This window comes from Papio anubis, chromosome 13, assembly GCF_008728515.1.
Source record: "Papio anubis isolate 15944 chromosome 13, Panubis1.0, whole genome shotgun sequence".
Lineage (NCBI taxonomy): Eukaryota > Metazoa > Chordata > Mammalia > Primates > Cercopithecidae > Papio > Papio anubis.
The window spans coordinates 33,588,182-33,614,481 of NC_044988.1; the positions used below are offsets into that span (position 1 = coordinate 33,588,182).

At 38.5% G+C, this 26,300-nt stretch overlaps 1 protein-coding gene and 1 pseudogene across 8 annotated transcripts in view; one reads left to right on the forward strand and one right to left on the reverse strand.

Moving 5' to 3' along the window:
- The window catches only part of SPATA6L (spermatogenesis associated 6 like), an 82,593-nt gene that overhangs the window by 31,173 nt on the left and 25,120 nt on the right, over positions 1–26,300 (reverse strand). For all 8 annotated transcript variants that reach the window (XR_638542.4, XR_002517611.2, XR_638543.3 and 5 more), the window contains 5 exons: positions 26,171–26,212; positions 14,945–15,069; positions 7,818–7,895; positions 2,962–3,201; positions 55–157 (listed from right to left, as the gene is read on the reverse strand). Coding sequence is in view for 5 of the 8 variants with exons in the window: in XM_031654208.1 (XP_031510068.1) it covers positions 55–157; positions 2,962–3,201; positions 7,818–7,895; positions 14,945–15,069; positions 26,171–26,212 (588 nt within the window). In the remaining 3 variants the exon portion in view is untranslated. The remainder of the gene's footprint in view (positions 1–54; positions 158–2,961; positions 3,202–7,817; positions 7,896–14,944; positions 15,070–26,170; positions 26,213–26,300) is intronic.
- LOC116270013 lies at positions 12,704–13,446 on the forward strand (annotated as a pseudogene).

The window sequence follows — 26,300 nt, forward strand, 5'->3', positions numbered from 1 at the left end:
GGACACATTCGTTGCCACAGGGAAATGTACAGGAGTAACAAGAAACTCAAGTACCTCTTCTCATTGGAAACGGAAAGTCTGAAAACTTAGATTTTCTTCTACACCTCCTCAAATGATGTTCTGAAATATTCTCACCAAAGGGCTTTGCACTGTCCACCTGAAAGTAAAGGAAAGAAATAAGACTAGAATCCACTATAGCTTCTAGTACCCTCCCCTCATCACTGGTAATGCCTGTCTCCCCCTCAATCACTGATTACACAGGTTGGAAAAAGAAGGCTGGAAAACCACCTAGATCACAGTCTCCAAGTTTGCTACATGTTACACCTAAAAGGAGAAACTCTCTGTCCTTCATTGAGGCTAGAACATGAGGACATAGGCTAAACATTAGCATAAGGAACTAAAGTTAGACACAAATTACATTCCAACAACTGGTAAGGATACAGCACAGAAAGAGGGCAAGTGAAGCTTTATTTCACAATCTCTTAAAATAGGACAATGTTTCACATTCCTTAAACAGTGTGAGTAGTGGTGGCCTAAGTGGGGTCCTCACTGACAGCAAGGGATTCCCACAAGATGACATTTCTACTTTCCAGATTCCTCTCTGGTCCGAGTGTCTACATTTTTGAAAAAAAGAATAATGGTAGCTAGGCTGGGTGCAGGGGCTCATGCTTGTAATCCTACCACTTTGGGAGGCCAAGGAGGGAGGATCACCTGAGGTCAGGAGTTCGAGACCACCTTGACCAACATGGAGAAACCTCATCTCTACTAAAAATACAAAAATCAGCTGGGCGTGGTGGCACATGCCTGTAAACTCAGCTACTTGGGAGGCCGAGGCAGGAGAATTGCTTGAACCTGGGAGGCGGAGGTTGCAATGCTCCGAGATCACGACATTGCACTCCAGCCTGGGCAACAAGAGTGAAACTCCATCTCAAAAAAAAAATAATAATAAATAATAATAATAGCAACTATATTATTTTATCTATGGTGACTGACCATATTTTCCTAAGGAAAAATTGGGTAACATGATCTGCAAACAGGTCAAAACACGTGAACTAGGGACTCTTCCAAATATCTACAATATAGAGTTGCTGAATTTTTTTTATTTGTGTTTTTTAAAATTTTAATAAAGCAGGTTATAATGTTACTTTTCATTTTACTTTAATATATTGACTTGAATTTATAGTCTTTATAACATCAGGTTTTCTAAATTTTAATGCTTCTACTTAAGGAAACATCACATATCATCAGAAAATCTGACTAAATAAAAAAATTAAATATGTCAAATCACTGCTAAAAGACTTTGGCGCATAGGAAAAACTATATAAGAATTTGTTAAATAAAATAAGTATCAAGCAAGTTTTAATCCCCTAAGAAATCTACCAAGATTTTAAGATTACTTAGTTCATAATGGCATGGACTAAAGTTGTATTTTACAATAATTTATATCAAATGAAGTAAATCAGATATATTTTCAACAAAATGAAATAAATGAACTCAATTCGATATTTTTATGGCCCCATGTTTAAAGATTGGTCGTTAGATTTTTGCCAGATGTCATTACCCAGGCCACCAAGACAACAGCTGTTGTGTATTTTTTGTAGATAGCTGTTCTGCAGTTTCTAGCCAAACAGTTCTACAAACCAATTCTACATACAGTCATCTCAGCAGCACCTTCACTTCAAGACTTACTACACTTCACAGTCTCTGCCTAATACACAAACATCACCACTGGTGACTTTAAATCAAAATATCAACTTAATGATACTATCAATAGTTAACATTCTGGAGAATAAGTCATTAATTAGAACATGAACTGGTGTTCGTGTAGACTACAAAATAACACAGGAAATTTTTTTAATATAATGTTAATCGGAATATGTAGGAAAACTAATCTGTATATACAGTATAATTACAACTTTGTGGAAAAAATAAAGCCTATGAATGCAAGTATAATGTAGAGAAATTGAGTCAAATTAAATCAAACAATGATTTTATTATGCTGGTGAGCCAATGGATTAATTTTTTTCCTGAACTTTTCTGTTTTCCATTACTTTTATAGTAGCAAAAAAGTCGTAGGCCGGGTGCAGTGGCTCATGCCTGTAATTCCAGCACTGTGGGAGGCCGATGTGGGTGGATCACCTGAGGTCAGGAGTTCGAGACCAGCCTGACCAACACGGTAAAACCCTGTCTTTACTAAAAGCACAAAAATTAGCTGGGTGTGGTGGTGGGCACCTGTAATCCCACCTACTCAGCAGGCTGAGGCAGGAGAATCACTTGAACGTGGTAGGCGGAGGTTGCAGTAAGCTGAAATTTTATCACTGCACTCTAGCCTAGGCAACAGTGCAAGACTCTATCTCAAAAAAAAAAAAAAAAAAAAAAAAAATTGTAAAGAGACTAAGAGAACTAGTGTGATTAAATTTGCCCACCATTGCCAGAGGACATAATCTAAGATGACTTTAATTAAGTGCTTTGAGTATCGCACAACATTGCTTCTTCCTGCAAACAAACTTTTCTGGCTCTTCAACATATGGCCACTGAGCACCAATCTCATTAAGAAAACTCATGTAGTTTTCTTTAAAACTGATGAAGCTTTAGTTTTGGATTGATACAGAGTGCATGCCAACCTTCATTACGTGTTTTCAACCTCTGTCAGTTCACTGACTCTTCAAGATAATAGCAAGTTATCATGTGTAGACATTATACTCTGCTAATAATTTTCAAAAATTAAAAATAGGGATGGCTGACATTTACTGAGCAAGTCTACTGTATAGGGCACCTTTCTAAGAGTTTCCTGACAATGATCTAGGAAATTAACATAATTTAATCACAATTATTATTCAATTTGAAGTACCTTTTTATTTAATAATATTCATTTGTTATTATAGCTCAAACTTCCTTTATTCCACCCTCATCCGTATCCTCACTATTGCAAAACACTCTAAAAAATAATTTTAGGCTCACATGTCTAACAACAAATGGAGGCTTGCTTCCTCCAGAGATTTTGAAATTACTTCCAAGGTTCAACTGAACTGGCTGGTCCTGGAAGAAATGCCTGGTAGAACATGGAGAGGGCTCCCGGGCTTGCATGCCTTTGGGCAGTCTGTTGAGGTTATTCTCCTTTAGTTTCATCTTTATAGTATTTAAGGGAAATATTGGTTCATGTGATGTAGATAAAGGCCTTCGTGACTTATGTCTTTCTTCCTGAAATAAACAAAAAAAAAAGAATATTTTAAAAAATAAATAAAGAAAAAAAAATTCAATCAGAATATAACTGTATTTAATTGAACTTTAAAAAATTAAGGTCAAAGATAGAACACCTCAGATTTATAAAACATAAACTTAAGGAAGGACATTTCTCTAATTTTTTTCCTGTTCAGTTCAACATCATTAGTATTTATACCTTGCTAGTATAATGTATTCAACTAATTAACAGTGAGATTTATTTATAACGGGAAAGTTAGAAAGTGTCAGACACCTCCAATAGATAGATAATAGAGAATTTGACACATACAGGGGTCTAGCAATTTCACTTCCAGGAATGTATTATAAGGAAATAACTATGGCTATATGTATAGCTCCAAAAATGCTTACGGTAATTCAAAAGTTAGAAACCAACTGTACTGGTGAGTAAGCAATTGCGCTCAGTTGCAAATCCACCTCAGCTATACAATACTGACCCAGGGACTCTACAAACCCCCTTTTTGCTTTTCCAGCTGGTCTCTGTAGGCTCTGCCACTAGAAGGTGCTAGAGAAAGCGCAAGGCTGGAGGAGATACAGTGACTGGCTACTTCCAGTTTTGTATTCTATTCCTGTTAGCATCATTCCAGCAACAATTCTTCCCCTTAACAGCTGCAAGTGGCTCCAGATTATAGCCTTTCCCCTATTATGCCAGAACTAGCCCCACTGCACCCCTCCAGACATATCAACAGCAGCGGGCCAGAGCCCCCTGTTCAGATTTGAGTCTAGACCCACAGGAACCTTCCTCCAAGCTCCTGTGGCACCAGCAGGGAGCAGTGCCCCTCCTTAGAGATCTGAGTCCCAGCTCATCAGAGTCCCACCTTCGAATTCCTGAAGAAGCAACCAGGAAAGCAGCCCTTCTCCAGAGGTCTGGGTCCCATTTCTGTTCAGTCTCTTCTTTTTTTTTTTTTTTTTTTTTGGAGACGGAGTGGCGACGGAGTCTCGCTCTGTCGCCCAGGCTGGAGTGCAGTGGCCAGATCTCAGCTCACTGCAAGCTCCGCCTCCCGGGTTCCCGCCATTCTCCTGCCTCAGCCTCCCGAGTAGCTGGGACTACAGGCCCCCGCCACCTCACCCGGCTAGATTTTTGTATTTTTTAGTAGAGACGGGGTTTCACCGTGTTAGCCAGGATGGTCTCGATCTCCTGACCTCGTGATCCGCCCGTCTCGGCCTCCCAAAGTGCTGGGATTACAGGCTTGAGCCACCGCGCCCGGCCTCAGTCTCTTCTTTAAGCTTCTGTGTTCTTGCTGACCCAACATCTTCCCTTTGTTTCCCCAGCCCTAGGGGTGGAAGCTGCTTCCTGCAGTTACTCTTCATTTCAGTGTTCCCCTTTTACCTTTCAGTCTTTCAACCCCTGTTTAGCCATTTTTTTTTTTTTTTTTTTTTTTTGAGACGGAGTCTCGCTCTGTCACCCAGGCTGGAGTGCAGTGGCCAGATCTCAGCTCACTGCAAGCTCCGGCCTCCCGGGTTTACGCCATTCTCTGCCTCAGCCTCCCGAGTAGCTGGGACTGCAGGCCAAGCACCTCGGCCTGCTAGTTTTTTGTATTTTAGTAGAGACGGGTTTCACCAGAAATAGCTGGTGGATGGTCTCTCGGATCTCCTGACCTCGTGATCCCCCTGTCTCGCTCTCCAAAGTGTTGATTATAGGCTGAGCACTGCCCGCCTCAGTCTCTTCTTTAAGTTTCTGTGTTCTTGCTGACCCAACATCTTTCCCTTTGTTTCCCCAGCCCTAGGTGCTGCTTCCTGCAGTTACTCTTCATTTCAGTGTCTCTTTACCTTTCTCAGTCTTTCAACCCTGCTTAGCCATTTTTTTTTTTTTTTGAGACGGAGTCTCGCTTCTGTCACCCAGGGAAGGAGGCAGTGGCCGATCTCAGCTCACTGCAGCCCGGGCCCGGTTTACTTATTCTGCCTCAGCCCTCCCCGAAAGTAGCTGGGACTGCAGGCCCGCCACCCTCAGCCTCGCTAGTTTTTTTTTGTATTTTTAGTAGAGACGGGTTTCAATGGGTTAGGAGGGTCTCGATTCTCCTGACCTCGTGATCCGCTCATCTCTCAAGCCCCAAAGTGCTGGGATTACAGGCTTGAGCCACCGCGCCCGGCCTTAGCCATTTTTTTAAATTAAATCTTTCTGTTACAATCACAAGTTTGGTGTGGTTTCCTGACTGGACCCTGGCTGATATGTCAGTTAAGTGCTCAACAAAAGGAAAATGAATGGCCAAACAGATTACAGTACTTCCATACAATGGAATACTATGAAACCATGAAAAATTGTCTGGCACAAGAATACCTGAGGACATGAGAAAATGTTTATGATAAGTTAAGTAAAAAAAAGAAGGGTACAAAATAATATGCAATGCAGTGTGATCTCAATCTTTTTTAAAAGTGTGTATGTATGTACAGAATATACCAAAAAAATTAATGCTGATCTCTAAATGGCAAAAATGGGACAGGTTTTTAAAATTTCGGGTCCTTTTCGCTTATTTATCTTTGTTTTCTAATTTTCCAAAATAAAGTGATACTTTGGTTTTAAGAAAAAAAAAAAGAACAGACTGAGTGCGGTGGCTCACGCCTGTAATCCCAACACTTTGGGAGGCTGAAGCAGAGGATCTCTTGAGGCCAGGAGTTCAAAAAAAAAAAAAACAATAAAACTATTTGTTTAAAAAGTTAACACTGAAAGGAAGACCTAGAAAGTTAAAACAGAATTAAAATGGTAGAACAGAAGAGAAAGAAACACTGAAAAATTGCTATGAACACATCACAAATAAATTGGAGAGAAAAGAGGATAAATAAGGTGAAACTAAAAAGCAGATAACGCCTTCCTTAAAATTAATCATTGGTCTCCCATTATATGAGTTATTATGCTGCGAGGTTTGATAGATTTGCAGAGATTATTGGCCCTTCTTTCTCATTCAGAATCCCATAACACACAGCCCACATTTTCAAGGTCTTTTCTAGGACCATACATAAGATCTGGGATACGCATTTTGTTTCACATACAGGTTTTACTCTACCATGTCCCAGAGTATTTGGAGAAGCTTCACAAACTACCTTTATTCCTTCTCTATCTTGTTCTAGAAGAGATTTTAAGTGGCAACAACATTATATACAATAAGGTAAAAGCAAAACAGAAAGAAATTGGGGTGAGGGGGACACTAGGACTAAAGAAGAGAGTAAAATTGAGGTAGTACACATGGATGCCCTAAGACACTTCACGTTTACCAAAGATGGACCATGAATACAATCTGAGCATCAGCCTCAGTAAAAGAAAGATGGCCCCATGTTTACTGCAGCACTATTCACAATAGCCAAGATTTGGAATCAACCTAAGTGTCCATCAACATATGAATGGATAAATAAATTATATTATATACACATGATGGAATACTGTTCAGCCACAAAAAATAATGAGATCCTGTCTTGCAACAACATGGATAAAGTTAAGGTCATTATATCAAGTGAAATAAGCCAGGCACAGAAAGACAAACTTCATATATTCTCACTTATTTGTGGGAGCTAAAAATTAAAACAATTGAACTCATGGAGACAGACAGTAGAATGATGGTTACCAGAGGATGGGAAGGGTTGTGGGGGCTGAGGGGCAGTGGAGATAGTTAATGGGTAAAAAAAAAAAAAAAATAGAAAAAATGAGTAAGATCTAGTATTTGATAGAACAACAGGGTGACTATAGTCAATAATAATTTAACTGTAAATTTTAAAATAACTAAAAGAATATAATTGGATTGTTTGTAACTCAAAGGATAAATGTTTTAGGTGATAGATACACCATTTACCTTGATGTGATTATTACACACTGTATGCCTATATCAAAATATCTCATGTACTCCATAAATATATACAGGTATTATGTATCCATGAAAAAATAAAATTTCTAAATTTTTATTTTATTTTTATTATTATTTATTTATTTATTTTATTTGAGACAGAGTCTCACTCTGTCACCCAGGCTGAAGTGCAGTAGAGCCATCTTGGCTTACTGCAGCCTTGACCTCCCAGGCTCAGGCGATTTGCATGCCTCAGCCTCCCAAGTAGCTGGGATTACAGGCGTACACCACTATGCCCAGCTAACTTTTGTATTTTTGGTAGAGATGAGGTTTCACCATGTTGCCTGGGCTGTTCTCTAACTCCTGACCTCAGGTGATCCATCCGCCTCGGCCTCCCAAAGTGCTGGGATCACAGGCATGAGCCACCATGCCTAGCCTAAAATTTTTGAACTTTTAAAAAAGAAAGATAGAAACTGCTGTTCATAAGATCAAAAGTAAATGTCATAGAACGACAATAACAAAAGCTAATTAGCTCACTTACATCAAATTTGTAATTTTAGCTTCTGAATCACCCTGCTTCCAGCTACATCATGCTGCCAAACATATGTGCCAAACATACTCTAATATGACTGGCTGAGTAAACAGTTTGAATTATAGAAATTCAAACCTAGTAAAAACTTTCCAGGTTTCTACTTGTTTAGTTTCATGTAAACTTGATAAACTGAGTTTGGGCAAAAATTCTTTAAATTAGGAAAAAAAAAAAAAATCCGGTCATTTCTATCACTAGATTTGTATTGTACTTACAAGAAATCTGTTTCTGTGCAGAAACACACATTCTCTGATGGCTGTCCTTGTAGAAAACTCTATTTTAGGAGCAATTCCCTAAAAATAAAACAGCATAAGAAAAGCAAATAAAATTACTAGAAACAGTTCTTTGGCCATCTCATTCTAACTTAAAATCATACAAGAACCTAACCGCTCTTCTGTGTGGTTGGCATAATCCACACACATTATCTAAAACATATATGTAATAAGAATAGCTAAATACTTATGTAATATATATTATGTATCAGAGCCAGGCCTAAGTAATTCATATATATTAACTCATCCAATCCTAACACAACCCCATGAGGCAGGTTTTATAATAGTACTCCTCAATTAAGACACAGTTTAAGTAACATGTCCATCTAGTAATGATGGCTATTAATTGAACCCAGGCATTCCAGCTCCAGTGTCCATGAGGTTAGCTACTCTATTTAAAACACCGCACCATGGAATTGAATGCGATTACCTAGAGAGAGGTATGTATAATGTATAGAGTCTTCCTCTCTACCTACCTGCTTTGAAAAACTTGCTTTATATCTCATATCAGATATTTGTATTCATTAGACCTAATTCCAAATTAATTTTGTTTCATTGATTTGATATTTCTATTTTTTGTCCTCAGTACCATACTGTCTAAAATATTGGGTTATATATATATATGTGTGTATATATATATCCTATCCTGTTTAATTCTTATAATCCTATAGCGTAGGTACAATTATTATAATCATCCTGTTTTACAGATGTTAAAACTGAAAAATGGGCAAAAACTAGAAACAATCCAAACACCCTTAATGGGTGAACAGATGAACCGTGGTGTATTTACATAATGGAAACTACTCGGTAATAACAAGGAACAAATGAATGACACACACAACTACATGGATGGATCTCAACAGCGTTCTTCTAAGTGAGAAAAGCCAGTCTCAAAAGGTTACAGACTGTATGATTCCATTTATGTAACATTCTCAAAAAAACAAAACTATGGTGATGGAGAAAAAACTAGTGCTTAGGGTCAGGGGAAGGGTGTGCCTATAAAGGGGTAACATGAGGGGGATTTTAGGAGTGATGGGATTGTTCTATATCCCGATCGTAGTAGTGGTTTTACAAATCTATACACGTGCTAAAATTCATAGAACTGTAGACCAAAAAAGCATCAATTTTATTGTATAATAATTTTTAAAATACAACTGCTTTCCCCAAAAAATGAGGCCTAACGAGACATTAAGGCAATTTTCCCAAATTTACAAGGCTTATAAATGGCACCACAGCGACAGGACCTGGATCTGACTAAATTACACTGTCTCCATCTGACCCCATCGACTCACCAGTGGCCCCTCTGCATGACCTCTCTGCTCTACTCTCCCCCAGAGAATACCACCTGGCCAAGTTACTTCTTGTCCTGAGGGCACCTTCCTTCTCTTCTTTTCCATCCAAATGTTACCCATCTCTCAATGTCTGATCTCACTCTAACTCCTCCAGGTAAGCCCATAGTAGTCTCTCCCTCCAGTCTCTAATATTTTTCATTTATACAACTTATACTCAAGGTGCTTCCATAACAGGGTCTGCCCCAGCTGAAGCCCTCGAAAGAAAGGAAGCCAACATCTACTGCATGCTTATTACATGTGCCAGCTTCTGTTAAGGGTTTCCAGAGGCATGATCTCATCTAATCCTCACACAACCTGTGTAGTAGACCACTGTATTCCCATTTTACACAGGAGGGAACAGACTTGGAGAGGTTTAATAGTATGCCCAATGTCACACAGGTGGGTAGAGCCAGGATTTGAAACTCTGCTGAATTGGCCAGGCACGGTGGCTCACGCCTGTAATCCCAGCACTTTGGGAGGCCAAGGCGGGCAGATCACGAGATCAAGAGATTGAGACCATCCTGGCCAACATGGTGAAACCCATTCTCTACTAAAAATACAAAAATTAGCTGGGTGTGATGGCGTGAGCCTGTAATCCCAGCTATTCAGGAGGCTGAGGCAGGAGAATCGCTTGAACCCAGGAGACGGAAGTTGCAGTGAGCCGAGATCGCGCCACTGCACTCCAGCCTGATGACAGAGAGAGACTCAAGAAAAAAAAAAAAGAAAGAAAGAAAGAAAAAAGAAACTCTGCTGAACCACTACAAAACCTACCTTCTTTCCATTTCCTCATGCTATCTCTTCAGGGGCCTTGTGAATCAGCTAGTCAGCTTGTTTCCTGTGCATTCATTCATTCCTGTGCACCCATCCTGTCTACACAAGTCCTCACAGGTACAATCTATATCCTTAACTCCTTTTTATATTGCCTGTAGAATGCACAGTATGCACACAAGAGTGCAAAGCTTGGACAGACAACTCAAGAAAACATTTCTAGGCTTATAAACACAGGGGCCAAGATGCTACACAGAGTCAGACAATGCAGAGGGACATTTGATAAAGAATGTACAATCATATGACTAGTACAGCCTCATCTTTTCTTAACCAGATGGCTTACAAGAAGAAGGTGGCAAGGAGAATTTCAGTGTCCACAGTGCTACTGGTAGAATCATATGACCCTCACATGTGTGCCAAGCCTCAGGTCCCCCACAGCCCAGTGGCCTGAGCCTGAACAAGTCATCTCTCATGCCACAGTCTTGTGCAGTCTTCTCACTGCCTCACAGGGAGACAGTATTAACCCTTGGATGACAGCACAATAAATAATAACAGCTTAGATTTATTGTACACTTAACTATATACCAGGTATTGTGCTAAACACTGTATATTACCTCATCTAACACTCACAATAATCCTGTGAGGGATGTACCATTACAGTCCCATTTTACAGATGAGTAAACTAAGGCACAAAGAGATTAACTTACCCAAAGTCTCACAGCCATTCATGACAAAACTGGGAATGAACCCAGACAATCTGATTCCATACTAAACCACTGTACATGCAGCTGCCTAATAGATTTTCAAGTTCCTGATCCACTTTGCCCAGAGAGGAGGAAGGAAGTCCCCTGCTGGTAAGGAACCCACATTCTGTAACACATTTTTGTTCACCTTATATGACCTCCACTCCTTGCCATGACTTACAGACAATAAAGAAGAATGTATTTTCTTTTTCATACTGTGCTGCTTTTAGCATAACATTTTACTTTAGAGTTGAAATTTAGAGACTATATCTCATCCAGTCTCCTTACCAATGGAATGATGTTGATAACAGTTAGGTCAATGAAAGGATTTAACATAATAAATAACATAATAACATAAACAAATAAAAATAATTTTTAAATGCTTTTTATGCTCACTTTACAAAGTCAGTCTTAACCTAACATAATAACAGATAATTGTGCAATCTTCTCATTGCCTCACAGGGAGACAGTATTATCATCTTTTATTATCTATTATCTAATAGATGAGACAGTAATATTATCTATTATCTAATAGATAAGACTAGATAATATTGCAAACAAAAAAATTTCTTGACCTCACCAGGAAATAAAAAATACTGTTAAAGTATCAAGTGAAATAAAACAGCAAAATACAGAAATACAAAGAAAAGTCACATGCTAGTGGAGGAAATAAATCTAATTGTTAATAAGTTGATAAATTAGGAGAAAATAAAGTGAATTTGTCTCACATATTCATTCTTACTTCCTACAATATTAATGAAAAGAAATCAGATAGTAGGCTGAAATAAATATGAGAAAATTAGCATCATTCAAGAGCGCAGGCTCTGAAGCCAGTCAGGTCAGCATGAGAATTCCTGCTCCATCACTCACCAGTTCTGTGACCCTAACTGCATTTCTGAAACTCTTTACACCAGCTTCCCTCTCCTTTAAAGTGGGGAAAGAACAGGATAGTGAGCTCAACACAGTGCCTGTTATACAGTGAGCACACAGTGAACATCAGCTATTTTTTTTTTTTTTTTGAGATGGAGTCTCACTCTGTCGCCCAGGCTGCAGTGCAGTGGCATGATCTTGGCTCACTGCTACCTCTGCCTCCTGCCTCAGCATCTCAGTAGCTCGGATTACAGGCATGCGCCACCACGCTCAACTAATTTTTGTATTTTTAGTAGAGATGAGGTTTCACCGTGTTGGCCAGGCTGAAACATCAGCTATTATTAAAGTGATAGCTCTTTTTTGTGGTATCTCGGAGGCAATCAGCTGCTTCAAGATGAAGCTGAAGGCTGCGCACGGTGGCTCACGTCTGTAATCCCAGCACTTTGGGAGGTTGAGGCAGGAGAATCACCTGAGGTCAGGAGTTCGAGACCAGCCTGGTCAACATGGAGAAACCTCGTCTCCACGAAAATCCGTCAGGCGTGGTGGTGAGTGTCTGTAATCCCAGCTCAGCTACTTGGGAAGCTGAGGCAGGAGAATCGCTTGAACCTGAGAGGCGGAGGTTGCAGTGAGCCGAGATCACTCCACTGTACTCCAGCCTGGGCAACAGAGCAAGACTCCATCTCAAAAAATAATAATAACAATTAAGTGTGTTGCTCTTTCATCTTATACACTTTTGAAGATTTGCAATGTGTCTAGCACGTAGATTACAGCCAGGGACATTGGTTAAGAGATACTGGAAACAAAACTAAAAGCAAACTCAACATATGTGATGTTTATGGCCCTCAGATCCTTAGTATTGTGTGATTTTCCCCCCTTAACATGTCTTTCTGAAATTGTCTATTAAAGCAGAGGAAATACTTGACAAAGGAAGTATGTATTGCATTAATCAGGACATAACTAATATTCTCCTATTCAGAATAATACTTATTTATGTGTGAAAGCAACATGGATGTGATCTCCAACACAGAATTTTCATGACGCTTTTATTGTATACAAATAAATACGTAACAGTTACTTGGTTAGACATCAAAACAAAAACAAACAAACAAACAAAAAGATGAAGCTGAATATTTCCTTTCCAGCCACTGGCTGTCAGAAATTCATTGAAGTGGATGATGAAAGCAAACTTCATACTTTTTATGAGAAGCATATGGCCACAGAAGTTACTACTGAGATGCTCTGGGTGAAGATTGGGAGGGTTATGTGGTCCAGATCAGCGGTGGGAATGACAAACAAGTTTTTCCCATAAAGCAGGGTGTCCTGACCCATGGCTATGTCCACCTGCTGCTGAGAAGGGACATTCCTGTTATAGACCAAGGAGAATTGGAGAAAGAAAGTGCAAATCTGTTCAGGGTCACAATGTGGTCACCAATCTGACCATTCTCAACTTGGTTATCATCAAAAAAGGAGAGAAGGATATTCCTGGACTGACTGACACTATGGTGCCTCATCGCCTGGGGCCCAAAAGACCTAGCAGAATCTGCACTTTTCAGTCACTCTAAAAGAGACGATATCTGCCAATATATTGTAATAAAGCCCTTAAACAAAGAAGGTAAGAAACCTAGAACCAGAGCACCCAAGATTCAGTGTCTCGTTACTCCACATGTCCTGTAACACAAACTCTGGCATACTACTCTGACGAAAGAGACTACTAAGGGAAATAAGAGAGAGGCTGTAGAATATGCTAAACTTTTGGCCAAAAGAATGAAGGAGACCAAAGAAAAATGCCAGGAATAGATTGACAACAGATGCAGGCGGCCCTCTCTGCAAGCTTCTACTTCTGAGTCCAGTCAAAAATAAAATTTTTTGAGTAACAAATAAGATCAGATCCCACACTCCAAAAACCACTACTATGCAATTGGTTTTATTTTGCTTTATAGAATGGTTGAGAGAAATTGAGTCCCTCTATCTATTCACAAATTGTTTAAAATATAATTTGATTAACTTAATTGTAAGAATACTCTACCTCTAATGCATGCAGGTGTTTCCACATATTTAAAAAATCTATTCTCTAATGACTAACTGCATGTATAAATAACTATAAATACAACCTCCTATAGGTTATTTTTCCTATTTATGACCATAAAGTTGAACAGAGATAACAATCAAGTAAATATAAGAACGTTTGCTTCTTTTTATCTTGATACTTGACTGGATACCAGCTCAGTATTTGTAGATGCCTTTTATTTAGCAGAGAACTAGGCAAACCAAAGTTAAAATAATAGAGTATCCCCTACCTGATTCTCATCAGTTTTTTATCCCTTTTAGCTTCTGAAGAGCAATATCCCAATAACTCAAAATAAAATAATTAAAGGCAAGCTTATCACATGTACCGTGGATTTAAATGATACATGAAGATCTTGGAGAAACAAAGACAGTTTCAGTGAGATTCATCAAACTCTCAAAGATAATGAAGGGCTTGGGGTTACAGTTATTAGGAATTCTGATTAGGGCAACCTTTAATGAATGTTTGCTGTTTGAAGTATTAGAAGCTCTGTCATGATAAGCTTCATAGAAACAGAGGTCCTGACTGTTATATTAAATATATTCTGCACAGTACTCTCAACAAAGTAGGAAATGATAACAAATTATAGTAATTGTAATTCATGGGGCAATATGAGAAAAGCTGAGTATCAAAATACTTTTTATAATTCTCAAAGGCATAGCCTTTTAAATGGAGATCATTCAAGTGATGTAACAGTCAAGAAAATCGTCAGGGTTGCCGTGGGAATAGAAATTGTCAAAGACAACATCAAAATGTGTACCTTGAATTTGGGTTCAGATAATGCCCCCCAAAGAATTAAATTACCAGTGGAATATCTGCTATATCCTTCAAGATTCTTCAGTAATATCAATTTGTGAGCCTCTGTCAGTTTCCTTTCTGTTAAATGGAGACCATATCTGCCTTGGCTAACTTGAGTATTGTTGGGAGAAAAAATTGAAAGTGCAAAATAAATGAAAAATAACATAACTGCTATTGCTACTCTATTTAGTCATAATAGCTATGACTAAACAAACAAATCTTTCTGTTAATCTGCAACAAAAGGAGGCTTTTATAACTATGTGACAATGTAAATATGGAAAAGATTTTAGCCTGATTAGATAAAACTTCCACCTCTCAGATCAATACTGAGAATCAGTATAATTTGGTACCTTGAGTTGGGCATCTAAACGGAGCCACTAAACAGAACAGCAGGGGTACTAACCAAAATAAAGATCAAACCCTGTCAGGAATAAAACATTCAGGTCCCAAGACTTTCTCTCCTAATAGAAGCCCAGATGGACATGAATCACTTACTGGAAATCCTAGAGCCGTCTTCATGAGCACTTCCCTACACCTCCTAGGGTGTGAAGGTGTTAGCTTGGGCTCTGGGAAAAGAAAATCCCGTGTGTTTTCTTCATAGTAGGCCAACTCATCCCACACTAGAAAGAAAGGAGAAAAAGTATAAATATCTGTATTTACACCTTCAGGTTTAACAAAATAAAAGTTCAGGCAGATGATGGCAGAGATGGCACTCAGGTAAAAATAGACACATTGATCCTAGCACCTGTTATTCAAGAGGAGACTAATTTCTATTACTTTTTATCTTTTGGATAATTTTTAAAAGCCTTCCAAAGTCATAACAGAGAAAAAAAGACTAAAGAGGTGTTCTACAAAACAGAACAAATAGGAAAATCTATCTTTCCATCTATCCATCCAATTTTTCCTTCGACAAATATTTACTAATGATAACCCTTAAGCCAGGTACCGGGGATAGAATAGGAACAAGGCGAACATAGCATTGTTCACACAAGTTTACAGTTTAGACTGGGGTTCAATGTGTTCTGTGATGCATGGATGCCAAGGGCCCAGATGACAGCTACAGCTGTGGTTCTCAGCAGCGGTACCAATCCCAGGGACATTTTGGACATTTGTGGAAATATTTCAGGGGCAGGAGCAAGAGGTGTGAGGGAGTCCTGCAGTGCTCAAGACACTCATGCACATCACACAATCTCCCCCATCCCCAGTGACTTTCTAATAGCTTGCAAACATTCTTGCAGGCTAAAAACTATTTTATAATTATCTGAGCCTAGAACTTAACTAACTATGTAACTGAAAATAATTATGTAACTATGTTACATGTAAAGACGAAGCTTTTTTTTTTTTTTTTTTGCATGATTTGGAAATACACTGAATTTTTCCAAGTACTGTGTAAATCAAGGAACAATTGTATTTTGTTTTGTTTGGATCTTTAACCGGATCTGTTTGATATTTTGAAAATCATGTCCCATCTAAATGCTTCATTATGCTTGACACTTACATATTAACATATACATTTTATCATACACCACTTTCATTTCTACTTTATATTACAATCAGATTATGTTAATTTTTTACAGTGACTTGTATAAGTTGATTATATTAACTACAAATATTTTTAGTATCATAAAAGGGATACTACAAAATACTCATTACCAAAAGATCTTGGGTCTAATAGGATGAACAATTACTGAGCCGAAGGACAGAAAGCTACCATCTGAATCATCCTTGACCACACAGCAGGTGCGGCAGAAGTGATCTGAACTGAGAGTGGTCCCTGCCTAGAGGACCATCAAAAAAGTAACTGTAGCCAATGAGGCAGTTTTGCTATTTAGTGACTGCCACTTTACTTATGAGAAGAATTCTGATGAGGGTTGCTTCGTTTTCAGTACATCAACTGTAGAACATAATTGACCTTACATCACATAATATGATGCATTAAATTCTTCCTCCTACTAACTCCATTAATACGAATGTTTCGGTTCTACTGAGGAAAGAATCAAAGTGCAAAAAGAAATTATTCTATATTTTTCATCATAAATAGCATTTCTTTCCACTTGTGCGCTCCCAGCCACACTCCAGCCACAATGGATTGATGTTCCCTCCTGAGCAATGTACTTCCACCATGCATGCTCTCCTGCATTACTGCCATGGCCTTAGTTGATCTCCCTGCCTCCATTCTCCTGCACTCAAATCCACTATCCGCACACTGCAACGTTTTAAATACATCAGACTGTGCCTTTCTCTGCTTAAAACCTTCCAATGGGCTTCTCATCGCATTAGAATAAAATCTAAGCACCTTACCCTAGACTTCAAGACTCTATATAATCAGGCTTCTAATAATCTCTCCTAATTCATTTATTGCCACTCTCCTCTTGATCGTCGTTCCCTGTCATCCTTTACCCTTCTTGCTGTCCCTCAAACACACCAAGCTCACCTCCACATAAGGGTTGTGCCTTATCATTCTCCTCTCTGTAAAGTTCCCTCCCCGGGTCTCTGCAGGGCTGGCTCCTTCCTACTGAATAACAGGCTTGGTTTAAATGTCATCTTATCAGAAGGTGGCAACCCAATCCAAAAGAGCACTCCTTCCCAGACACTCCCCATCACATCACCTGATTTTACTTTCGACATAAGATTTACCACTAATTGATATTTTTGTTCATGGATTTATTCATGATCTGCTTCCAACAAGGCTCCATGAAAGCAGTGACTTTGTCTTTTCTGTACATTATTCTACTGCTGGCAGGGTTGTCCCTAGAAAGGTGTGAACTCAGAGCAGTTCAATCAGTACAGGGTCCAGCCAAGACAATCACACCTGAAAAGGGGCCTCACTGTCAGCATCTTCAACAAGCCCCTTAAAATATCACTAAAGATAGACATTTTAAAATTGAACTTCAATGATGTTCAGAGACGAGTGGTGAAGTGCAGCATCCTGGATGCTGCCCCTAAACCTGTGGAACAATGCTTAGGACATAATGGGTACCTGATAAATGCTTCTTAAATGAATGAACATGAGGACTAAAGGAAGTTAACTAGCGTAAGTGCCAGCTTACGTTAGCCACTCAATAAGCATTAGTTACCCTCTTTGAGACTCAGTTTCCATACTATTTTAAAAAAAGGAGAAGAGAGACTAAATGTTCTCTAAAAGCTTTTCCAACTCTTACCCTTCATTCATTTTTCAATTTATTTTCATTCATATATTCAAAAAACACTTCATTCATTGAGAACCTCCTATGTAGTAAGACTTATAGACACTGGATGTATACTAGTGAAGAAGGTAAATATAATCAATGCCTTCCTGGAGCTTATAGTCTATAAGTATTAAACAATTATACAAATAAATGTATAGTTAAAAATTAAGCTCCATAAGAGTAAATTGCTAGGAATAAAGAGATAGAGAGGGTAGGAAGACAGGAGAGAAGATGGGTGTAATTCCTTTTTTTTTTTTTTTTTGAGATGGAGTCTCGCTCTTGTTGCCCAGGTTGGAGTGCAGTGGCACAGTTTGGGCTCACTGCAACCTCCGCCTCCTGGGTTCAAGCGATTCTCTTGCCTCAGCCTCCCAAGTAGCTGGGATTACAGGCACCCTGCCACCACATCTGGCTAATTTTTGTACTTTTAGTAGAGACGGGCTTTCACCATGTTGGCCAGGCTGATCTCGAACTCCTGACCTCGAGTGATCCACCTGTCTCAGCCTCCCATGTGCTGGGATTACAGACATGAGCCACTGCGCTCAGCCAATGGGTGTAATTCTAACATTAATTCTCTGCTTCATTTACTAGTCTCATCCTGGCCTTCTTCATCAATGCTCCTCTTACAATGCTCCCTGTGATGGGCATAATCCTCCCACCTTTGCTGGTCAAAAACAGACTCTGCCTCCATCCAGAAACTCTGAAGTACAACCTGCAAATGGAAAGTGATGTGCCAATTTCCCCAGCTATCACTAGCAACAAAAGACAACTTTCTCCTGAAGCCTATAGTATAGAGTTAAGAATTTTTTTTTTTTTTTTTTTGAGACGGAATCTCGCCCTGTCACCCAGGCTGGAGCGAAATGGCTCAGTCTTGGCTCACTGCAACCTCTGCCTCTCGGGTTCAAGTGATTCTCCTGCCTCAGCCTCCCGAGTAGCTGGGATTACAGACGTGCACCACAAATTTAAAATTCTAGGGTCAGGCAAGGTTGGGTTCAAATCCCTGCTCCACTACTTACCAACTATGTGATCTTGGGCAAATTACGTAAACTACTTAATTTCAGTCTCCTCTTCAAGAAAATGTAAAAACTGTCATTGTACTTGCCCTTTAAGACTACTCTGAAGACGAATAACAAAGCCATGTATAATGCACAGCATGGCACCTGACATTGCCTACCATTACCAGGATTGCTCTCTGACACCAGCCCAGCAGTGGCCCCAGAACTGCTCTGGCTTCTGTAAACATCATTATGTTCCTACTGGGAACAAACACCTAGATTCCTGATATGATGTTCTACACAGGAGGCCTTTCCTTTTCCCTCTTTCCTTTCATATGCTTTTGGCTAGATCTTGTCACTGCATCTAAATGATAGCTGCAAATTATTATTCCTGTGTTTAGCAAGAATTTAGATAAAAGTAAGAGGCTAGAAAATTGAAAGCGAGCTCATACCCTATCTTTAGAATCACAGGAATAAAAATAGACTGAAACAGGGTTAGACAAATAAATAGAAGGCTATGAAGCTTCTCAAGACAGTCTCTCCGGTGTGGTCACTTTCTAGAAATCCAAACTGCCACCCAGAGTGAAAATGTCAGCACACTAAGAGGACAGTACAGCAAGAGTCTAGGTTAGAAATAATAAACATATTCACAGGCTGAACAAGTCTTATAGGTCAAGGGAAGTATCTGAGAGAACTCAGTGTTCTTAAGAGTTCATTACACAGACAGTGACATCATCAATGGCATCAATGAACTTCTCCCCCAAAAAGGAAACAAATGAGACTTCAAAAGAAATAACAATTGTAATAACAACATTGGCTGGAGGAATATCTAACATTTTTAGAGCATGTCAGAATTGACAGTGTGCTTCCAGATACAGGATCACATTTGATTCCCTCTTTACAGGTAAGGAAACTGAGGCTCTGAGAGTTTGACCTGTCATGATGCCACATGGCTAGTGATACCACATGGCAAAGTAGGAATTCAAAACCAAATCATCTGAGACAAAAGGTCCTTCCTTGCTAATGCCTATAAAAGTATAAAAGCATCGCTACAAAAGTGTAAAATATTGCTATAAAAGCATTGCTATAAAAGTATAAAATTAAGCTCTGTTAAGTGAATGGGGGCCCATGAGAATAGACTTTTACAGTTGGACTGAATATACCTGACTTACCCAAAGTGAAGGTATTTATCTCAGAGGTTAATAAAAAGAAAGCGTCAAGCTCACTGTGGAATAGGATCACGCTGCCCCCCTGTGTCCATTCCCTTTTCCCACCTTTGCAAACTGAAGAACAGGAAGGGTCTCTATTTCTTGGCAGCAAAGATCACTGGACTTCATTCTTTAGCAGTAAAGCCATATGCACATCTGGATATCATTACTTGTATTATTAATTTATTTTTACTATTAACTTAATGATCATGTCTTTTGAGTATGTGTGTTTGAAAGCAATGAGAAAAAATATTAAGCAATAAATACAGCTAAATGAAAAGGTAAGAATTCAGCCAACAGAGAAATTGGTCCCTGAGAACCCAAATGTGGGCCATGTGACCCCACAGCGCAGTCCGCAGGAGACTTTAAGAAAAAAAAAAAATTAGCTAGTATCAAGGATCAGCAGATCACGAGGGCTCACTGCCACTGCTACATGCCCGGTGGGTGCCACCAGCATCACACTAGGAAGACTGGCACAGTGTAGATCGTGTGTGCAAAAGTATGCCTGTAATAACATATATGGAACAAATTAATGGATCAATCTGTACTACATCCGAAGCTAAGTAAAATCAATTGTTATTTTGCGCAATTCAAATTTAATTCCACTAAAATTACAATCTGAAATTGAGATTGTAAATTAAAAAAAAAAAACAAGTATAACACAGCTCCCATTTTGCATCTGATTAATTTTTGAGTTATAACCAGTATTTATGCACTCAGTTAGAATATTCTGCAATCATTCTTTTCAAACAACTATTCTCGCAACCTTCTCAGAGATGGGCTTCTGGTCACATGAAAAACTTATAGCACTCCAAGACATATTAAGTTTTAACAAGGAAGTTGCAGAATATATATAGTCAACATATATATAGGTGTGTGTGTGTATATATGCTGAAAATACATATTCTGCACTTGACTTTTTAAAATGTGGTATATCTTGGACTGTCATATGTCTTTCGAGAGACCAGAAAACCAACATTTAGTGTATTCAACCAACCATAAAATATATACACACACAACTATATATACTAAATACTAAATATATTTATGTTTACATATACTGTATTTAATATACAGTCATCCCTAAGTATCCACAGGAGGTTGGTTCAGGAACCCTTGCAGATAAGAAAATATCCATGAATGCTCACGTCCCTGATATAAAATGGTGTAGCTGGGGTGAGTTGGTTGAAGGTAAAAAGAGCATAATAATAAAAAGTTAAAAATAAGAAACAAAATGGTGTAATATTTGCATATACCTATGCACATCCTCCTGTATACTTCAGATCATCTCTAGATTACTTATAATACCTAATATAATGTAAATGTTATATAATAGTTGTTATGCTGTATTGTTAAGGGACTAATGACAAGAAAAAGTCTGTACATGTTCAGTACAGACACAACCATCATAGGCCTAAATACATTTTCGAGTCATGGTTAGTGAATTCATGGATGTGGAACTTGACAATCAGAAGGTCCAACTATATATAAGGTATGTGCATGCATATGTGTATATTTTAGGGTTGGCTGAATATACCAAACGTATTTTAGAAGGTTTAAAAAGATACACATCAAATTGTTTTGTTCTGTTTTGTTGAGACAGGGTCTCACTCTGTCACCCAAGCTGGAGTGCAGTGGCAAGATCACAGCTCACTGCAGCCTCAACCTCCTTGGCTCAAGTGACCTCCCTAACCACTCAAGTGACCTCCCTAGCCTCCCAAGTAGCTGGAACTACAGGTACGCACCAGCACACACAGCTAATTTTTTTATTTTCAGTAGAGATGAGGTTTCACCATGTTTCCCAGGCTGTACCTGAACTCCTGCGCTCAAGCAATCCCCCCACCTTTGTCTCTCAAAGTGCTGGGATCACAGGAGCGAGCCACCGTACCTGGCCCACATCAAATTGTTAATGGTAATTATCGGTCAGGGATTGCTGAATGGGCTTTTGACATTTTATTTTACATACTTTCATGTTAGTTAAATTTTTTATACTGAGATTACTTAGGTATTGGATAACTTTTTAAAAATCCATGTAAAATTAAATAAGACCAAAGTGGGCATGCTTCTACTTTCTCAGCATACTAAAATATAATTTGCCAGCAGTGATATATGTTTGAACATAAAATTGGGTCAAATAAGAATAAAAAACTTATGGAAAAAAACTCAGTGCCCTGATTTCAGCCTGTTCACTTTTAGGCTGAAAAACATTCAGTGAGAATTTCTGAAAAGCAGGCAGGAGGCACCTGCTCAGTTCCGTCTATCTATGAAGGTAATGACATCTCCAAAAGCACCTGTTTTTAAATTCACAGAGTGGGGTTCTTGTCTGTTTCCAGTGGCAGCCTTTGCCAAAGAACCAAGAAGCAGAAGAAAGAACTACAGACTCCTGGGTTCACTGCACTTCACTTGGGCCCTTGACCTGCTCCAGTGATATCCACAGCAGGCAGGACTACGATCCCTATCAAAAGCCTCCTCAGTCCCCTCTGCTTTAGCTGAGACATTTGCTAGTCTCATCTTCCTTCTCCCATGCTCTCTTAAGAAAAAGAAAAGCACACACCACAAAACATCAAAATAACACAACAAAACAGGGAAAATGTAACTGTTTTAAGCATAACTGATTTAAAACTTTGTTAAAAATAAGAATCTATACCAAAATACAACGTTTATGTCAGACATTACTCCATAAGTAATCAAAGGACAGTGACAGTCACTTTATACAGAAGGAAAGAAAGAAAACAAATCATAATATGGGAAAATGAAAAATTTTCAGAAGTTTTAAATTTAAGGTTGTCACAGTCATATCTAAAAAGGAGATAGATCACAAAATAGGATAAAATATATTTTTATCTACTTATTTATTTAGACAGAGTCTGGCTCTGTTGCCCAGGCTGGAGTGCAGTGGTGCGATCTTAGCTCATTGCAATCTCTGCCTCCCGGGTTCAAGCAGTTCTCCTGCCTCAGCCTCCCAAGTAGCTCGGATTACAGGCACCTGCCACCATGCTCAGCTAATTTTTGTATTTTTAGTAGAAACAGGGTTGCATTATGTTGGCCAGGCTGGTCTCGAACTTCTGACCTCATGATCTGCCCGCCTCAGCCTCCCAAAGTGCTGGGATTATAAGCGTGAGCCATGACATACTTTGCAAACACAACAAATCCAATTGACAGTATCCAGCATTAACTAGGATATGGAGAATGGGAATGCCATCTACTCCTGGATGCAGTAGAAGTATTGGAACCTTATTGGGGATCAGCTTAACCCAGTTTAAAAGGCATGGTTCAATCTAAGAATTCTATTATTTGTAAATATACCAAGAGATAAATATTTTTATAAAAATGTGAAAGAAAAGAAAGTCTAAATGGTCAACAATATTAATTTATGGATAACACCACCACTATGGAAAAATACATAGCTATTGAAAATGACAAGTAAACTATAGGTAATAATGTAAAGAAAGAAAAGTTAAACCCAAAATACTATGGAAATACTGTTTAGAGACCTATAAAAAACACATACATAAATTAATAAAATTATTTATAGCTATCAAAATAATGATGAAGGCCGGGGGCAGTGGCTCACGTCTGTAATCCCAGCACTTTGAGAGGCTGAGGCGGGCAGATCACCTGAGGTCAGGAGTTCGACACCAGCCTGGCCAACATGGTGAAACCCCGACTCTACAAAAAATACACAAAAATTAGCTGGATGTGTTGACAGGTGCCCATAATTCAAGCTATTCAGGAGACTGAGGCAGGAGAATCACTTGAACCCAGGAGGTGGATGTTACAGTGAGCTGAGGTTGCATCACTGCACTCCAGCCTGGGCAACAGAGCTAGACTCTGTCTCAAAAATAAAAAACTAAATTTTTTTTAAAATGTAGATTTATGCTTTTAGAAATGACAACATAGGCAAGGCATGGTGGATCACGGCTTTAATGCCAGCACTTTGGGTGGCCAAGGTGGGAGGATTGCTTGCATCCAGGAGTTTGAGACCAGCCTAGGCAAAACAGTGAGATCCCAGCTCTACAAAAAATACTACTAATAATAAAAATTTAGCTGGGCATGGTGTATGTCCGTAGTTTCAGCTATTGAGAGGCTGAGGCAGGAGAATTGCTCAAACCCAGGAGGTCATACCACTGCATTCAGTCTGAGTGACAGAGTGAGATCTTGTATCAAAAGATATATATAAAAAATAAAATTAAATTTAAAAAAAATTAAACAACAATATAACAGTGACATACAATGGGGAAAGCTAATAACAGAAAAAAAATGTATGTGATGCTATGCAAAAATTCCATATCTATGTATTCTTCTATCTACAGAGAAATATCAAGAAATATGTTCACCAAAATATAAATAAAGGTTCTCTCAGGATTACGTAATTTAGGAATGCTTTTTACAAGTAAAAATTATGAAGCTATTTTCATTTTCAGAAAGAAAAAAAAAGCAGAAATGTGTAATAACAAAGATCAGAAGAAAATTTTCTGAGTTTTCAGTGTTCTCTCTCTCTCTCTCTCACAGACACACACACAAGCGCGCACGCGCACGCGCACGCACTTCTATGCCAACAACCCTAAAATCACTAGATAGCTATAATGAAAGACTATTTATGAGAATTGGTGCCATGGAGTGGCAGGTCCTAACCTCTCTCACCAGCTCAGGTCTTATGTCACTCAAGACATACTGCAAAGCAAAAGTACCACAGAACAGCTTCCTCCTAGAATCTCATGATTCTAGCACAGGGGTCACAGACTCTTTCTGTAAAGGGTCAGACAGCTAAATGTTTTAGGCTTTGTAGGCCATCTGTTCAAAACTACTCACCTCTGTCATTGCTCTGCAAAAGTGGCTATAAATACTACTTAAACAAATGAGTATGGCTATGTTCCAAAAAGACCTGTATTTAGGAATAATGAAATTTGAATTTCATATAATTTTCACATCACTAAATATTCATTTCAAAAATTCTTTCCAACCATTTAAAAATGTAAAAACCAAAAATAGTTTGGCAGTTCCTCACAAAGTTAAACAGTTATCATATACTCCATTCGCTAGGTATATACACAGAAGAACTAAAAGCAAATATACAACAATTTGTACACAAGTATTCAAAACAGCATTATTTATAAACATCCAAAAAGTAGAAATGTCTTAGTCTATTTTCTGTTGCTTGTAACAGAATACCTGAAACTGGGTAATTTATTTTTAAAAAGCTATTTATTTCTTGCAGTTATGGAGGCTGAGAAGTCCAAGGTTGAGGGGCTGTGTCTGGTGAGGGCCTTCTTGCTGGTGGGGACTCTGCTGAGTAGGCAGGTGACACAGGGCATCACATAGTGAGGGTGCTGAGCATGGTAGCTCAGGTCTCTCTTCCTACTCTTATAAAGCCAACAGTCTGACTCCCATGATAACCCATCAATACATTAATCCATGAATAGATCAACCTATTCATAACAGCAGAGCCCTCATTACCCAATCCATATAGAAGAATATTATTCAGGCACAAAAAGGAATTAAAATCTGATACATGCTACAACATGGCTGAACCATGACAACATTATGCTAAGTGAAAGAAACCAGACATAAAAGGTCACATATTGTAGGCTTCTATTTATATGAAATGTCTAGAATGAGAAAATCAACAGAGACACAATTAGTGGTGGCCAGGGCCTGGAGGAGGAAGGAATGGGAAATGATTGCTAATAAACACAGAATTTCTTTTTGGGGTAATAAAAATGTTCTGGAATTAGTGGTGATGGCAGTCCAATCTTATGAACATACTAAAACCAACTGAATTGTACATTTGAAAATGATGAATTGTATATGATTTAAATTGCAATAAAAAATGTGGAAACCATTTCTGGTTCATGGGCCAGACAACAATGGCCTACAGGCTGGATTTGGCTAGGGACTATAGTTTACCAACCTTGTTCCAGCAACTAACAAAGAAAATGTCTTAGGGTTTCTCTCTCTCTCTCTCTCACACACACACACACACACACACACAACCCACAAATTAGAACACAGCCAAAGGTCAAAACTTGAAATCAGCTAAGCCAGGACTGAAAAATTATTTAATAATTAAATAAAGTTATTAAAAAATGGAAAGACAAGGAGTCTGTTTAATTTATGCTCCCTGCCACCAAACACCATAAAGTTATTATTCTGAAAATAGACAAAATTTAATAGATTGGCAGAAAAAAGGCATGTGTTATATAAACTTATAGATATATAAAGTTATGTGTTATTTTAAAACACAACTCTTAAGTACAGTACCCATTTTGTTAGGCCAAATTTATTTTAAAATTATATTAAGCTAATTTAGAAATGTATTTACTGGCACATTACCTGGAGGAACTAGCTGTATTAATTCAAACCTGGTTAGGAAGCCTAAAAAGGAAAAAATGAGATTTTAATACTTCCAAAAATTGCCACGGTCTTTCAATAATTATTAAGTTTTAAACTGTTATAAAATCAA